Source organism: Martes martes (assembly GCF_963455335.1).
Source record: "Martes martes genome assembly, chromosome: 1".
Lineage (NCBI taxonomy): Eukaryota > Metazoa > Chordata > Mammalia > Carnivora > Mustelidae > Martes > Martes martes.
Window position 1 is genome coordinate 163135935 of NC_137888.1, and position 18325 is coordinate 163154259.

The 18325-nt window shown below is 40.2% G+C and overlaps 1 protein-coding gene across 1 annotated transcript in view; it reads left to right on the top strand.

Moving 5' to 3' along the window:
- LOC308347823 (uncharacterized protein C3orf20) overlaps positions 1–18325 on the top strand; it is a gene marked incomplete at both ends in the record, with an annotated part of 74805 nt that overhangs the window by 32196 nt on the left and 24284 nt on the right. The window contains 3 exons of the mRNA XM_080811577.1: positions 1637–1768; positions 5915–6029; positions 7598–7850. Of these exons, the coding sequence (XP_080667703.1) occupies positions 1637–1768; positions 5915–6029; positions 7598–7850 (500 nt within the window). The remainder of the gene's footprint in view (positions 1–1636; positions 1769–5914; positions 6030–7597; positions 7851–18325) is intronic.

Consider the following 18325-nt stretch of genomic DNA (forward strand, 5'->3'; position numbering starts at 1 on the left):
ATCCTCTCTTAGGGTGAGAGATTAGGGATGATGGATATATGTGATGGAATGGCTCATGAATTCCCAAGAAGATGAGTAGTGAATGAGCTTGTGGAGCACCCATATTTGGGGCATGGGGGAGAGGAAGAGAAACCACCCAGGGAGCTGGCATAATAAAAAACAGTTGCACTGTGTTAAGCCCTCTGCATGTTTTATCCCATGAAATCTGCTCAGTGCCTTAGGAAAAAACTTGTGTTACAGCCCCCAGGTTCAGAAAAGCTAACCAACTTGCCTTAAATTGCTCTACTGGTAAGTAGCAACACTGGTATTTGAAACTTGTCAAACTGTAGCACTTGAGCTCTCAACCACAGCTCTATACTACACTCCATAGAAGAAGAACAGGAGAAGGTAGGGTTTTTTCTTAAGTGGGAGTGATCAACAAGTTTGAGGATGTCATGACACTTGGCAAGAAGATAGCCATGGATCAAATGTTTTCCAGATGCTGGAGAGTGCTAGCACACAGACTGCAGAGTGTGAGGAAGGGACTCAGTGATGCGGAAACTGAAAGTAGACCTTGGGGCCAATAAGTGGAATAGCAGAAGGAAATGGAAGGAGCAAAATAAAGAGTATTTCCTTACTACAGAGGAGTCCGGGGCACACATAGGTCAGGGACATTGAAGACGGAACAGCAGCAGGTGGGTCTATAGACTCCTAGCCCCTTGGGTAGGGTCACTGTGCTCACATAACTCTCTGCACATGTGAACCATCCAGGGACCTCGTGGGATTGCACTGCTGCATCCTGACAATATCTGCTCATGTGTGTTATGGACCCATGTGGCTTGTGAAGCCACTTCCATAATCTTTATCTCATTTGAACCTAATACTAGCCTTTCAACTCTTTTCCTGTTGAGGAATTTGAGTTTCAGAGAAGCTGGCTTGTTAACAGAGTCTGAACTCGAACTTACTTCTAGAACACAAAATTTTCAGGAAGGAGTGATTTGCTGGAAAGGCAGCTCATCCTCCCTCTTTCTGTCTATGTCTGCTACATAGGAAAGTCTACCTTTTTGGAAGTGACTTTTTAAAAAAGCTCCTTTGGCTCCTCAGGGGAAGAGTAGTGATGACATATTTGGGGATTGAGAGGAGGGGACTGAGCATGTGTGGCTCAGCTCCTGCTGGGTTCGCCTTTGTTCAACTGCCCACGCACTCACAGAGTGCATTCTGGTGCCTCCTGCCATGTTGTCAACTTCCCAAGGCAGCTCTTCATACTCTAGAGCAAGGCTCATAGTCAGACCTGGTGCCTGGGTGCACATATCTGACTCACAGAGAGTGTAGGCTTATGACCCAAGCTGCATCGCCATCTAGTTCTGCTAGAACCAAAGCTGATTTACCTCCAGACACCTATGTCTCTTTCACAGTTGGTTCTAAACTTGGGCTGGAAATGGAAGGGGCAGGGATGGGAAGGCATCGGCTACTTTTTCTGTCAGTCCCCAAAGAAAGACTGGAATTCTTTTTTCTCCATGAAAGCTAAATTCCAACATAAGAACTGAAAAGGTCTTACAGCTTTCTTGGCCCCAACCCAAGAGGAGTTTTGTGTTTTGTGGTGGAAGGGTGGATAATAGAAACAGAGATTCCCTAAGTACCATTTCTTCTTCTGCAGGTGAATGAGCAAATGAAGCTGACGGTGCTAAGCCAGGGCTCCATTACGGTCACCTTCACCTCCCTAAATGAAACAATAACACTCTCCGTATCAGCCAACAACTGTCCCCATGGGGTAGCGCATGAAAAACGGGTAAGCCAAAGCAGACCAGGTCCCCAGGCCTGACCCCAGGGTGTCTCAGTGTGGGCTGCCAGTTCATATCTCAATGCCTGTGCTCCTCCTATCCCTCTATTCCTTATCCCTCTGCATGGGGCAGGGCCCTACCTCTTTCTCTGACTAATGAGTGAACTGCTATTCATCATTCACTGTCTGATGTTAGCACCGCCTTCTCTGTGAAACTTCTATCAGTTAGGAGTCTTTCAGTTGTAATAGTTTCCAAAGCAGATTAGCTAACACGGAGAAAAACAATATTGGCTCAGCAAACTGAAAAGTCTATCAGTAGGCAGCTTTAGGCATGGCTGGATCCAGACTCTCAAATGACTCCATCAGCTCTTCCCGTCCCTTGGCTCCTGCTTTCCTCTTTGTTGACTTCACTCTCAGGGAGTTTCTCTCCATATGGTGACAAGATGGTCGTGAGCATCTCTGGGCTCGTGATTCTACCAGCTTTGTTCTTCCTAGGAGAAAACGGGCTTCTCTTTCCTAAGTGCTCAAGTAGAAGTGGCAACACCAACATTGCTGCCTCTGCCTGAAGCGGCCCTCATGACCAGGAGCACATGTTGCTCTCACAGGCCAGCTTGAGTAGCATGTCCATCCTGAAAGCCAAAGTGTGTGATCAGCCCCAGCTATACCACCTGGCAGAAACATCATGGTGCTGTTACCAGAAGCGGGAGAGATGATACTGGAAAGAGTAACTACCAATGTGTGTTGATGACCCTCTCCACCACTCCCTTTCCCATCCCTAGGAGAGTCTGCCTTTCCCTCTGCTCGGCCCTCCCAACCATGACTCATCTCTATTCTAGCACTCCTTTATTTATAAACCTATTTTTTCTACCAGACTGAGAATTCCCTATGATTCCTACTAATGTCTGTTTCCCCAGGGCCTCAGCACAGGACTGCTTCAGATTCAGTACTTAGTAAATGTTTGTTGGGTGGGTAAGAAAATGGTGGAGACTGGAAGCCCAGGTCTTCTATGCACTGGGTCTTATTACTGTGTGTCTGATCCTGAGTCAACATCATGGAGAGAGATGGAGAGGATGGAGGGCACACAGTCCCCAGTTCCTGAGGGATTTCCGGTCTAGCTGAGAACACTTGACATACACCGTGAGACTGGTGTAAACAAGGGTTCATTGAAGGAGGGTTCAATTGGTGTAAACAAGGGTTCGTTGAAGGAGCAGGCCATTTTCATTGCAAACAGGGTGCTTTGCTGGGATTAGTTCACTGCGGAAGGTTCTTGGAACAGGGGCAGAAGGACCACACCTCCTAGTTTCCGCGGGCCCAGTCCCAGTTTATACCTGCCAGACTGGAGCAATTATTAATAACGTCCTCTTTCACTCTCAAAAGTGTCTTGGTTTGGATGCTCATTTATATGTTCATCCACAGGGCAGTTCACCCTCCCCATGTTCCTATCTAGGGCTGAGCAAGGCTTTTTTTTTTTTAATTTTTCAGTGTGCTGCAGGGACATTTGCCACCAGCATGCCACAGGCTCATAGACTCACAGAGCTGACGGAGCCCATTAGGAACAGCCAGCCCCGTGTTCTCACTTTACATGGGGACATGGAGGCAGTCATTTGTTAGGGACCCATGCTATATGAACAAGATACAGAGAACACCTGTGTTTCTCTCAGAGGAGAGGATTGCACCTGTTTTCCCACAGCCTTTTCATTTGAGCAGCATTTCAACTTTATTAATTCATTAAATAATTCAATAAACATTGATTAGCACTTGCAGTGTGCCAAGTTGGCTGCTGAGATGTAGAAATGGAAGAAATCTCACTCCCTCTAGTCTAAAATATTTTCTGTCTAATGGAAGGGGGTAAATCATCAACACCAGTTGTAATCCAACTGGATTGGTACAATGTGCCAGGGAGAGGGGCACCATGGGAGCCACTGGGGTACCAGGAGAGGGTGTTCATTAAAGGGGCCCCATAGGAGCACCCAGAAAACTCAGATGCCTGTGACTTCAGACTGCACTGATTACTTCAAAGAGCAAAATTACCCCAAGTTTTGACTCCATTTGGGCTAAGATGATGATCATGCTTATTGGTGAGTGCACCCTGTCCATTTGGTTCCATGCCATTACTCTAAAAATCGCTGTTATATGACTAAGCACACACGATGTATGAGGTCCTGTGTCTATATTTCTTAAAAACCTTTTAGAATGTGTTAAAAAAAATGTGAGCTTAATTTTCTTACCAAAGGTAGTAGTTATTAGAGAATTGTTCTTTCCCATAAAATGGTAGTAATGCTTCGTTTTCCTAACAACCTCTTATCTGGTAATCACTGGAGCTGGATCACAGCTAAGAACCAGGATGTAAGCAATTAAAGACACCCATGAACAGCCAAGAGAGATCACTCTCTGTTCATGTGCCAGATGTTACCTCTGGGCCTAGGAAAGCCCCTTTATAATTCAAGTTTTATTTTATCTTACCTGAATCCAATCTTAGAAGCAAGAACTAGAAGTCCAGGGCTGTGTTGTCTAATGTGGTAGCCACAAGTCACAAGTGGCTACTGGAGACATGCAATGTGACAAGTCCAAATGGAGATCAGCCATAAGAAAAAATATGCATACCATTTCAAAAACTTAACATGAAAAGAAAATGTAAAATTTCTCTCTTGAGAAATTTTTTGAGATTGAGTATGTGTTAAAACAGCCACTTTTATTGATATATTAGGTTAGATAAATATGTTTCTAGAATTAACTTCACCTTTAAGAACTTTTTTATGTGGCTACAGGAACGTTTACAACCACATGTGTAGCTTGCATTTTATTTCTAGTGGACTGTGCGGGTCTAGAAGGGGACATCTTCATCAGGGAAACTCATAGAGGCATTTTGACGGTGTGAGAGAAAACTGGAAAGTTATTTAAAGGGACATCATAACTCAAAAAGTGTAACTGTCTCAGGGACATTAAGCATAGGGCTAAGCAGACCAGTACATTAAAACAGCTTCTGGAAACAGTGCTGGGTTCTAGTCAGTAGTCGCTGATGCTGACCCAGAAGACTGACTTGCCTTAGAAGTGTCAAGGTCATAACCCCTTCTGTTTGAGAACAGATTTCAGACTAGATAAACAACAGCAAATGGGAACTATCAGATTTATTATAGGGAACACAATTTCCAAATGTTGACTTTACCTGCCAGGTTAAGCATCTTGGAATACTTTTACACGAAATCTGGAGGCCCAGAAAATTGGCTCATGTTCAGTTCTTAGACTTCCTGAGCTGCAAGGGGCCCCTGAGAAAATTTGCTGACTGTGCAGGCAGGCCCAGGCTAGAAAGAGCCCATAGAGCCTTAGGCTGGTCCCTTCCATTTCTAGGTCTCAGTGTCCCCATCTGTACCTGTAAGGACGTGGCTTCCACACTCTCCTGCCTGGGACTTTTATAGTCCGGTCAACTTCTCCCTAGGTCTGTGTGTTGGGTTGGGGTATTGCTCATCAGCAAAATCCATGACAGTCTAGAAAAGCTGAGGGTGGGAGGTAGGGTGACCTCCTCCCACTAAGTTTCTGTCACTGAGACGCTTGTTAAATGGCTTCCCCAGACACGCATCACCTTGAAAGGAGCCACCTATCAGAGCGACAGGCAGAACGGCAGCCCCAGCTTTTATGGCCCTGCAGCCAGGCTCCTCACTAAATATTTCTATCAAGGCAGCACTTTGAAAGTGAGGCAACACCTCAATTTAAATTTTTTATTTTTTTTTAAGCCCAGAGCACCACCTCAAATCCTTTTTGGAAGCAGGCTGGGTATAAATTACAAATGAATAAATAAAATTAGCCTAGAAGCAGCAGCTAGGGCCAAAGACCAGAAGTATGGTTGAGGCTTTGCTATTAATTGAGGGCATCCTTTATAGAAGTCCTGCCTGTAGGGTAAAGAAGGACATGTAGAGTAACCATCAGTCTTCAGAAAATCTGTCCACTGTCCACCACATTCTCTCTACCTGAGGCTTCAACTCCACAGAAATTGGACCGATGTGCAGGAATTCACTGAGCAGAGGGCGAGAGAGGTGTGTCCCAGCAGAGGGGACAGCACCTCCTCCAAACAAGAGCAAAGCCTAGTTGTTGGTGGGCTGGGCTAATAGCTCCTGGTGGGGAGGCAACAATGCTTTCTCCTCCTTGGCCTTTCCCCAGCTGCTGACCCGCATGGACGACAAAATATTTAAGATGAACCGAGCTCTGGCAGGGATCAAGAAGCGGTTTCAAAAGACAGTGTCACAGTTTATGAATTCTGTCTTGCTGGCAGCAGGTAAGGGGCAGAAAGGTGGGGGATGCCTATCCGATAACTTCCTAAATCTTGAGTCACCTCCACTGCTGAGGACAACTTTTTACCACTCAGGGAGGTGGGGGAGCAGGGTGACTTCCTCATTGATAGAGGGGGTGGCAAGGCTTGGGCTGCTGAAGCAAAGATACTTGCTCAGGGCTATGTTGCAAGTAATGGTGGCCTTAGCCACCTTCAGTTTCTGAGCACCATCCTGTGTGTCCTCAGTGTTTCCCTGGTTGTTTTATTTTCCTGGGCCTCCTGTCATTGTTCTGTAACTCTCTCTGACCCACTTCCATCTGGTTCATCTTTCAACACTCTCTCCCATATTGTCAATCAGCCGTTTATAGACCCTGTTCCTCTCCTTGCAGACAATCTCAGCAGAAAAGAAAAAAGCAGCCAGCTCACCAGGCTGTCCCTGTTAGGCTACAGGGCACCCCCAGGGCCAGCATGGTGACCCCAAGACCCCTCCCACATTTAGGCTCTCCTGCTGATGGGCCTAGGGACAAAGGAAGAGTGACTTCCGTTCTATGCCACCCCCTGGTTGGTTACCAGGGAGCTGTGCTCAAAGGAGTTTCTCTCATCCCTAAAGACTCAGTTCAGCTGTATCCCTCCTCCAGAAAGCCTTCTCTGATTTCTCCAGCAGAATGAGTCTTATATTCCTCTGGGTTCCCACAGCAAATACAAAATGTACTCTAATTATAAATCTTACTACCTAGCATTGTGAATATTTCTTTGTTTGCCCAACCCCCCTGTACCCCAACTTGGTGTTCTCAGAGGCAGGGAACCCTGTTTGGGTCATCTATATATTCCCAGCATCCAAGGAATGTTATTTATTTATTTATTTAAAGATTTTATTTATTTATTTATTTGACAGAGAGAGAGATCACAAGTAGGCAGAGAGGCAGGCAGAGAGAGAGGGGGAAGCAGGCTCCCTGCTGAGCAGAGAGCCTGATGAGGGGCTCGATCCCAGGACCCTGAGACCATGACCCGAGCTGAAGGCAGAGGCTTTAACCCACTGAGCCACCCAGGCGCCCCCAAGGAATGTTTCTTAGGTGAATGAAGGAATGAAGTTCCCAGGCCTCAGAAGTTTTCAAGTCTAGTAAGGAACTAAAACAAGAATACAAATAAATACAACAAAGAAAGTAGATGGAAATGACTTAAATCCAGAGGTATAGGGAACAACATTCTCAGGGAAGAGAACAGTATGGATGCATTGTGTACCCAGCCTCTATGATTGCAATGGAGGATGCAGAGCTGAATGAAACACAGACTTCTTGGTGGAGGAGGGATCTCAGTTGGGTCTTGACGAATGAATAGAAACAAGATTGATTTATTCCTACATTCAGCCAGCATTCACCGAGCCACTAACTGTACTAGGGTTGAAGCTCTCTGCCAGAGAGTAGAGAGGAGGCAGCCCAGCCAGAGAACATGCAAGGGTGGAGGAGTGGCGTGGAAGATGAGCTGAAGAAAAGGCTACTGATACATAGAGCTCCCCGGCAGGGCAGGAAAGGTTGGGCCATGAGGGAGAGTGACGTTGTGTCTTCTGTTAACAGGGCTGTTCACCATCGAATACCCGGTTAAGGAAGAGGCAGAAATCAGTCGAGCCAAGGTAAAATCAAGTCCGTATCTTGAGCGGAGCATCAAGCCAAGTTTATACCCAGGAGAAGCCGTTTTATTACGATCTCAGTCAGCCCGACCTGAATCCTCAACTGGAGAGTCTTTGAGGGAAGAGCATGGGTCTGCTTCTGTAAGCCCCACTCAGAGGAAGAGCATCAGGATCCAAGCCAAAGCCGTGGTCACACCCAGGTGGGCTTGGGCCATCGTTTCTTCTGGCCTCCCTGTGTCAGGCATGGTGATGGGCAGTAGTCTCACAATGGCGAACAAAAGAGATGAGGCCCCTCCCTCTGGGAGCTGAAATGTTAGGGGCAGGAGAAGATAGACAATAAACACATGAACGAATGAAGTCATTTTAGATAGTGATAAGGTCTAGGAATTAAGTAAATCAGGGTCATGGGTTAAAGCAGAAGTTGGCAAACTAGGGCCATTCACCAAATCTGGCCCCACTGCCTGCTTTTTTATGAGGAAGCCCCACTGCCTGCCTTTTTATGAGTTTTTACCTTTTGAAATGCTTGGGCGGGGGAGATCAAAATAATATTAATGACATGCACAATGATAAAAAATTTAAATGTTAAGATCCATAAGTAAGGTGTTATTGGAATAGCCATGCCCACTCATTTACATATTGTCCATAACTGCTTTCCTGCTAAGGCAGTAATGTAGAGTAATTATGACTGAGACCATCTGGCCTGCAAAAACTAGAATATTTACTATCTGGGCCTGTATAGAAAATGTTGACTAATGCCAAGGGTAGGAAGTGACTGGGAAGTGGGGTGGGATGTGCTAAAGGACATAGCCAGTCCAGGAAGGCATTTCTGAGGAGGTGGTATTTAAATGGGGACCAGGGTGAGAGATGAGAAATAGGCAGCCACAGAGAAGGATGGGGAAGGAATAGAGGCAAAGGGTAGAGCAAGCAGAGACCTACGACAAGAACATACCACCATGCTGGTATGTGTGAGGGGGAAGAAGGACCAGTGCAGAGCATGGTGATGGAGAGGGGGCAGGGCTGTGAATTGAAGATAGAGAAGTAGGCAGGAGCCAGATCAGGTGGCCTTGTTAGTATTGTAGGAAACCATCCCATAACTTTAGGACAGGAAGTGGTATCATCTGACTCATGGTGTTTTTTAACTTAAAAAAAAAATATATATATATATTTTTCTATTTTTCTATTTTAATTTTATATAATATTAATTATATAAATTTTAATATAATATTAAAATGCTGGGGAGGAAAGCATTTTGAGCTCATTCAAGTATTTTAATATAATATTAGTAGAATATTTCTATATAAAAATACAGGAAAATGAACAAATCCTAAGTGTATAGCTCAATGCTTATCATGAAGTGAACACACCTTATAACCAAACCAAGGAATAGAACATTACCAGGTCCTTAGAAGTGTGCTCTTGTCCTTCCCCTCCCAAGCCTTCCTCCTGAAAGGGAAGAGTTCTAGCTTCATATGTTAGTGGGTTTTTTTAAAAACCCACTTTTTAAAAAAAAACTTTACTGAAATGGAACTATTCAGTATGTGTTCTTTGGCATCTAGCCTCTTTTGCTCAACATTATAATTGTGAGTTGTGTGTAGCAGTAGTTTGCTTATTCTCGTTGCTGTGTGGTAGCCTGTTACTTGGATACACTATGAATTATGCCTTCTAATGTTAATGGATATTTGGGTTGTTTACAGTTTTGCTAATGACAAACTGTGCTAGTGTTAGCATATGTCCTTATTTATGGTTGGTATATGCCTGGGTGTGCGATGGCTGTCCTAGAGTAGGTACAAGTCTCCCTTGTAGTAGGGCCTGGCCATTTTCGACCTGGCCATGTTCTTGGGTGGTGGTATCAAGTTCGACTCCCACCAGCAGCAGTGAGAGCTCCAGTTACTCCACATCTTCACTATGCTTGATGTTGCCAGTCATTTTAATTATAGCCATTCTGTAATGATGATATGGGCTTTCGTTTGTATTTCCTTGGTGACTGTAGACTTTGAGTACCTTTTTGTTTGCTCATTGACCATATTGGGTATTCTCTTTTGTAAATGGCCTGTTTAGCTCTCTCATCTATTTTTCTACTGGTCATTTGTCTTTTCTTGATTTATATTTTGGAGTTATTTGTATGTTGTGGGTACAAGACTTTTCTCAGTTTTACGTGCTGCGAATGATCTTACACTTACTCTGGTAATGATGTCCATTGAGGAAGAGAAGCTGGCAAATATAATGTCCAATTTTTAATATTTTTCTTTATAATTAGCTTTTTATATCTTATTCAAGAACTTTCCCTATTCAGAGACGATGACAATACTCAATGAAGTAACTTTTCTAGTAAATTTTTATTTTAACTTTTACATTATATTTGTCCTCCACCTGGAAATTTCTGTGGTGATGTGAAATAGGAACCAAGTTTTAATTTTTTTCCATATATAGTATATATATATATATATATATATATATATATATGTATATATATATATATGTGTGTGTGTGTGTGTGTGTGCATAGATAGATAGATAGATAGATGGATATAGATATAGATATATAATATACAAATATTCCAATTTATATAAAAGATTGTAATTTTCCCCAAGGCTTTTGGTGCAAATTCTGTCAAAAATTAAGGGGCTCTATGTGTATTAATTAGGGGACATTTTCTGGATTCCCTATTTTGCTTCCTATTTGTCCAATCTTTTACCAATACCAAACTATCTAAGTAAGTATTACAGCTTTATAGTAAGTATTGATATACAGGAGACTAAGTACTCAAACTTTGTTGTTCTAAATTATTTTTGCTGTTTTTCACCCTTTATATTTCCATATAATTTTATAATCACCTTGTCAGTTTAAAAGATATATCTTAGGATTTCAACTAGATTGCTAATGTCTTTGTAATATTGGAATATTTCAACCCATGAACATGGTATATCTTTTTAAATTAAAATTTAATGTATTATTTATTTTAGGGGTACAGGTCTGTGATTCATCAGTCTTACACAATTCATAGCGCTCATCATAGCACATACCCTCCCCAATATCCATCACCCAGCCATCCCATCCCTCCCACCCACCTCCACTCCAGCAACCCTCAGTTTGTTTCCTGAGATTAAGAACCTCTTATGGCTTGTCTCCCTCTCTGGTTTTGTCTTGTTTCATTTTTCCCCTCCCTTCACCTATGATCCTCTGTCTTGTTTCTCAAATTCCTATCAGATCTACATGATATATCTTTTTGTTTATTTATTTATATCTTCTCTAATCTCTCTATAGTTTGTAATTTTCAACATAGAGGTCTTTCATTAGGTTTATTTTAGGGTACTTAATAGTTTTGTTGCTATTATAAATTATGCTATTTTTTAATTTTTAAAGATTTATTTATTTTGAGAGAGAGAGAGAGGGAGAGAGAGCACAAGCCAGGGGAGAGGTAGAGGGAAAGGGACAGAAATCCTCAAGCAGATTCCCTGCCAAGCATGGAGCCCGGTGTGGGGCTTGATGCCAAGACCCCAAGATCATGACCTGAGCCAAAATCAAGAGTTGGACACTCAACCAACTGAGCCTCCCTGGTGACCCTATAAATTATGTTTTTAATTTAATTTTTCTATTTGTTGCTGCTTACAGAAAGTCAGTTGATTATATCTTAATTTAAATTTATTTTTAATTTACTTAGAGTAAACTTTACTCTTTTTGGTGTAAAAGTCTATGAGTTTTGGTAAATGCATAGAGCTGTGTAACCATCACCATAGCCAAGACACAGAACGGTTCTATCACCTCCCACTGCCCACCCCCATATTCCTTCATGTGGCCCTTCCATAGTTAAACTCTTCACTCACCCTTAATCTTTAGCAACTACTGACCTGTTCTTTGTAGCAATAGTTTTGCATGTTCTAAAATGTCATATAAATGGAATTATACATTTGAGTCTAGCTTCTTTCACTTAGTATAATGCATGCAAGATTTATCCATGTTGTGGCACATATCAACATTTCATTTATTCTTATTGCTGTATAGTATTCTCTTTCAGGGGGACCCAACACTACACCCACATTCAGAGATTTACCAGAACTCATGGGATTCAGCATATAGTTGCATGAGTGTGTGAGGTTTATTATAATGAAACGATATGTGATATCCCCTTTTATTTCTGATAGTAATTTGGGTCTTCTGTTTTATGTTGGTCAGTCTGGCTATAGTTTCACCAATTTTATTAATCTTTTCAAAGAATCAGCTTTTGGTTTCATTGATTTTTCTCTATTGTTACTCTGTTTTCAGTTCCATTATTTCTGCCATTTAATTTTATCTTCCTTTTGCTTGTTTTATGTATAAATTGCTTTTTACTAGTTTCTAAATTGTAGCTTGGATTATTAATGAGGCCTTATTTCCTAATATGTATTTAATTCTGTAAACTTCCTTTTAAGTATATTTTGCCTGAATTCCATAAATTTTGAAATGATGGATTTTAATTTTTATTCCATTTAAAGTATTTCCTATTTTCCCTGTGATTTCATCTTTGGCTCATAGGTTATTTAGAAATCCAATCTCTAACTTCCAAATGTTTGAGGATTTTCTAGGTATCTTTTTTTATTTATTTTTAGTTTACTTCTGATATAGTCTGAGAAAATATTTTATATGATTTGTATTCTTTTAAATTTACTAAGGTTTGTTTTATGACCCCAGAATGTGGTCTGTCTTGGTAAATGTTACATGTGCACTTGAAAAAAAAATGTATTCTGCTCTTGATGGGTAGAGTCTAAAGCAAATCAACAGAGTATCATTGATAAGTGTCAGTGAGGTCCAGTGATAGTGTTGTTTAGTTCTTCTGTTTAGTTTTCTGTCTTTAGTTCTTCTTCTGTTCTGATAGAACTAAACAATCAATCAGCAATCAATATTGCTGATTTTCTGTCTTCTTGTTCTGTTGGTTGCTGAGAATAGAGTGTTGATGTCTCCAAGTATGATTGCAGATTAGTTTATTTTACCTAAGTTTCTTAAAATATGTATGACTGTTGAAAGCAAAAATTATAACATTTTTGAGGTGTATAGATATATGTCTTCAATATATTCAAATTTTATTCTATTTTTACTTCAAGAATCTTGGAGCCATATTGTTAAGTATAGCATATCTGGCTCTTTTATCATTATGTAATGTCCTCTTGATACCTGGTAATTTTTCTTGTTCTGAAGTCCACTCTGTATAATAATACACTCACTTCAGATTTCTTTTGAGTAGTATTTGCTTGGCAAAACTTTTCCATTCTGTTACTTTTAATCTATCTGTATCATTATATTTAAAGTATATTTCTTATAAATAGAATATAGTTAGGTCTTATTTTTTATCCAATATGACACTCTTTTAATTGGTGTATTTAGACCATTTACACTTACTATAATTATTGATATAGTTAAATTTAAGTCTACTATTTTATTATTTTTCTGTTTATATCTTGTTTTTGTTTTTTGGTTTTGCTTTGTTTTGTTTTTGCTCCTCTCTTCTCTCCTGCCTTCTTTTGAACTGCTTGAATATTTTGAATATTCCATTTTGATTTGACTATTGGCTTTTTAGTATATCTCTTTGTATTTTATTTTTTCTTTTAGTGTTTGCTTTAGGATTTACATTCTATATGCCTTACCTTAAACAGCCTATTTAAGTTTAATATTGCCACTTTAAAGGAAATGTAGTCATCTTACAACCATCTATTATGTCTCTTTATTCTCCCCCCACTATAGTATGGTTGTCAAATGTATTACATCTACATATATTGAAACCCCTAAACAATGTTATAATCTTTGCTTTCAACAGTCATGAATTTTAAAGAACTTAAGAAAAATAGTTTTTTTATTTACTCAGATATTTATATTTAGCCTCCATGTATTTGAGTTCTTTCTATCTTTCCTCTTGTGATTGAGTTCTAGCTTCAGAGTATTGTGGTCTGAAAATATGCAGGGAATGATCCCAGTCTTTTGGTACTGGTTGAGACCTGATTTGTGACCCAGGATGTGATCTATTCTGGAGAATGTTCCATGTGCACTAGAGAAGTATGTGTATTCTGTTGCTTTGGGATGGAATGTTCTAAATATATTTGTGATGTCCATCTGGTCCAGTGTGTCATTTAAAGGCTTTATTTCCTTGTTGATCTTTTGCTTAGATGATCTGTCCATTTCGGTGAGGGGAGTGTTAAAGTCCTCTAATATTATTGTATTATTGTCAATGTGTTTCTTTGATTTTGTTATTAATTGGTTTATGTAATTGGCTGCTCCCATGTTAGGGGCATAGATATTTGAAACTGTTAGATCTTCTTGATGGACAGACCCTTTAAGTATGATATAGTATCCTTCCTCATCTCTTATTATAGTCTTGGCTTAAAATCTAATTTATCTGATATAAGGATTACTACCCCAGCTTTCTTTTGATGTCCATTAGCATGGTGAATTGTTTTCTACCCCCTCACTTTAAATCTGGAGATGTCTCTGGGTCTAAAATGAGTTTCTTGTAGACAGCATATCGATGGGTCTTGTTTTTTTGTTTTGTTTTGTTTTGTTTGATTGTTTTAATCCATTCTGATACCCTGTGTCTTTTGATTGGGGCATTTAGCCCATTTACATTCAGGATAACTATTGAAAGATATGAATTTAGTGCCATTGTATTGCCTGTAAGGTGACTGTTACAGTATATTGTCTCTGTTCCTTTCTGGTCTGTTACTTTTACGCTCTCTCTTTGCTTAGAGGACCCCTTTCAATATTTCCTGTAGGGCTGTTTTGGTATTTACAAATTCTTTTAATTTTTGTTTGTTCAGGAAACTTTTTATCTCTCCTTCTATTTTCAATAACAGCCTAGCTAAATAGTATTCTTGGCTGCATATTTTTCTCATTTAGTGCTCTAAATATATCATGCCAGTCCTTTCTAGCCTGCCAGGTCTCTGTGGATAGGTCTGCTGTCAATCTAATATTTCTACCATTGTATGTTACAGACCTCTTGTCCCAAGCTGCTTTCAGGATTTTCTCTTTGTAACTAAGACTTGTAAGTTTTACTATTAGATCATGGGGTGTGGACCTATTTTATTGATTTTGAGGAGAGTTTTCTGTGCCTCCTGGATTTTGATGCTTGTTCCCTTTGCAATATTAGGGAAATTCTCTACTATAATTTGCTCCAATGTACCTTCTGCCCCTCTCTCTCTTTCTTCTTCTTCTGGGATCCCAATTATTCTAATATTGTTTTGTCTTATGGTATCACTTATCTCTCAAATTCTCCTGTCATGGTCTAGTAGTTGTTTGTCTCTCTTTTGCTCAGCTTCTTTATTCTCTGTCATTTGGTTTTCTACATCACTAATTCTCTCTTCTGCTTCATTTATCCTAGAAGTAAGAGCCTCCATTTTTTATTGCACCTCATTAACAGCTTTTTTGATTTCAGCTTGGTTAGATTTTAGTTCTTTTATTTCTCCAGAAAGGTATTTTATTTCTCCAGAAAGGAATTCTCTAATATTTTCCATGCTTTTTTCGAGCCCAGATAGCACCTTGATAATCATCATTCTGAACTCTAGTTCTGACATCTTACTAATGTCCATATTGATTAGGTCCCTAGCCATCGGTACTGCCTCTTGTTCTTTGTGTGTGTGTGTGTGGTTTTTATGCCTTGTCATTTTATCCAGATAAGAATAGATAAATGAGAGAACAAAATACTAAAAGGGTGGCAAAGACCCCAGAAAAATATACACTAATGAAATCAGGAGAGACCTGAAACCAGGGGCAGAAGAAAGGGGGGGAAATATATAGATATGAATGACTGGTGAATGGGACAGAGCCACCCACTTGATTTTGGGTGTATTCTGGTCTCTTAGAAGAAACTACCTCCCAAAATTTTAAAGAAAGAAACACACACACACACACACACACACATATATATACACAAAAATAAGGGTAAACATGATAAAGGGATGGAATATGACTGTAAAGATGAAAATTTAAAAAGATTCTAAAAAAGGAATTGATAAGATAAGAAGTTGGTTGGAAAAAGAAAAAAAAAAGAGGAGAGAATGTGATCAGGCTGGAGACTAGAACAAAGCCATACACTAGACTTAGGGTATATTTTGATCTATTAGAAGAAATTGTATCCCAAAATTTTAAAGAAAAAAACCCTGTATGTATACTAAAAATAAGGTTAAATACAATGAAGGGATAAAATATGACTGTAACAATGAAAATTTTTAAAGATTTTTAAAAAAGTATTGATAAGATAAAATAGTTAAAAATGTTAAAATATGAAAGAGGAAAGGTTAAAAAAATAGAATAAGAAAAAAATAAAATTTTAAAAATTTAACTTTGAAAGACTAAATGATCTTAGGGGGAAAGCCACGAATTCTAGGTGTTGCTTTCCCCTAGCTCTGGAGTTCCACAGTTCTTGTTGATCAGTGAACTTGGTCTTGGCTAGATGTTCTTGCTGATCTTCTCAGGGAGGGGCCTCTTGCAGTGATTCTCAAATGTCTTTGCCCGAGGTGGAATTGCACTGCCCTTGCCAGGGGCCAAGCTAAACAATGTACTTGGTCACTCTAGGTAGATTTTGTTCCCTGGATGCTTTCTGTACAGTTTTGGAGGATAAGAATGGAGATGGTAGATTCCAAATCTCTGGCCCAGAGGATCTGAGAGCTCAGGGCCCCACTCCTCAGTGCGCGCTCAGAGAAAAGCAGTAAATCTCTCCCATCTCCCTGGTCTCCAGCCGCGCTCCATGCTAACCTGGCCTGTGACTGAGCATTTCTATCTCTGGCACACAGTCCCATTTGGAGTCTCCAAACCCAGCAGATTCCTGCAGTGTGCTCCCACGCCACTACTTCTGGAGGAAGAAGGTGAGTCTCTCTGGACCTACCACTTGTGGGGTCCCTGCTTGAAGAACAGTGGCCCAACTGCACCTCGGATCACAGTTTAAGGTAACACTGAGCTGAGCTGAGAGCCCCCTCCATGGCTCCATCTCTGTAGCCAGCTTCCCCGCTTAGATACCTGGAAGCTCTGCCACACTCAGGAACTCCCAGTCTTTCTGTGACCCTGAGGGTCCTGAGACCACACTGTCCCCACAAGGGCTCCACCCCTGCTTAGCCTCTGGAGCAATGTCCCTCAGCGGAGCAGACTTCTAAAAGTTCTGATTTTGTGCTCCGCTGCTCCACCGCTTGCTGGGAGCTGGCCTCTCCCCTCACAGTGTCTTTTCCCATTGCTTTGGATTCACTTCCCTGCCCTTTCTGCCTCCCAGGAAATAGTCAATTTTCTGTCCCTAGAATTGTTGCTCTTCTTCTTTTCTATCTCCTGTTGAGTTTGTAGGTGTTCAGGATGGTTTGATAACTAAGTAGCTGAACCCTGGGACCTGATGATATTTCAGTCTCCCACTCCTCTGCCATCTTGCTTCCTTCCCCACTCTTTTTAAAAAATTTTTGAGGAACCTCCATACTGTTTTCCAGAGTGACTGCACAGTTTGCATTCCCATGAAATGTGTAAGAGGGTTCCCCTTTCTCTACATCCTTGCCAATGTCTGTTGTTTCCTGTATTGTTAATTTTAGCCATTCTGATGGGTGTAAGGTGATAGCTCATTGTGGTTTTGATTTGTATTTCCCTGATATTGAGTGATAATGAGCATCTTCATGTGTCTGTTGACCATCTGAATGTCTTCTTTGGAGAAATATCTGTTCATGTCTTCTGCCCAATTTTTAATTGGATTATTTGGTTTTGGGCATTGAGTTTTATAAGTTCTTCATATGTTTTGGATAATAACCCTTTATAAGATATGTCATTGGCAAATGTGTTCTGCCATTCCATAGGTAGTCTTTTAGTTTTATTGATCGTTTCCTTTACTGTGCAGAAACATTTTATTTTGATGTAGTCCCAACAGTTTATTTTTTCCTTTGTTTCCCTTGCCTCAGGAGCCATATTTAAAAAAATGTTACTATGGTCAATGTCAGGGAAATTACTGCCTGTGCTCCCTTCTAGGATTTTTATGGTCTCTCATGTCATATTTAGCTCCTTAATCCATTTTGAGTTTATTTTTGTGTATGGTGTAAAAAAGTGATCCAGTTTCATTCCTTTGCATGTAGCTGTCCAGTTTTACCAATATCATTTGTTGAATGAGATTGTCTTTTCCTCATTGTATATTCTTGCCTGTTTTGTCGAAAATCAATTGACCATGTAATTATGGTTTTGTTTCTGGACTCTCTAATCTGCTCCATTGACCTACATGTCTGTTTTTGTGCCAGTACCATACTGTTTTGATTACTGCAGCTTTGTAATATAACTTGAAGGTAGGATTGTGATACCTCCAGTTTTATTCTTTTTCAAGATTGCTTTGGATATTTGGCGTCTTTTGTGGTTCCATGCAAGTTTTAGGATTATTTATTCTAGTTCTGTGAAAAATGCTGTGGGTGTTTTGATAGGGACTGTGTTAAATATGTAGATTGCTTTGGTTAGATGGACATTTTAACAATATTCTTATAATCCATGAGCATGGAATATCTTTCCAATTTTTTTGTGTTGTCTTCAATTTCTTTCATCATTTTCAGAATGCAGATATTTTATCTCCTTGCTTAAGTTTATTCCTAGATATTTTACTATTTTTGGTGCAATTGTAACAATTGGGATTGTTTTCTTAATTTCTCTTTCTGCTATTTCATTATTAGTGCCTAGAAATGCAATGGATTTCTGTATGTTGATTTTG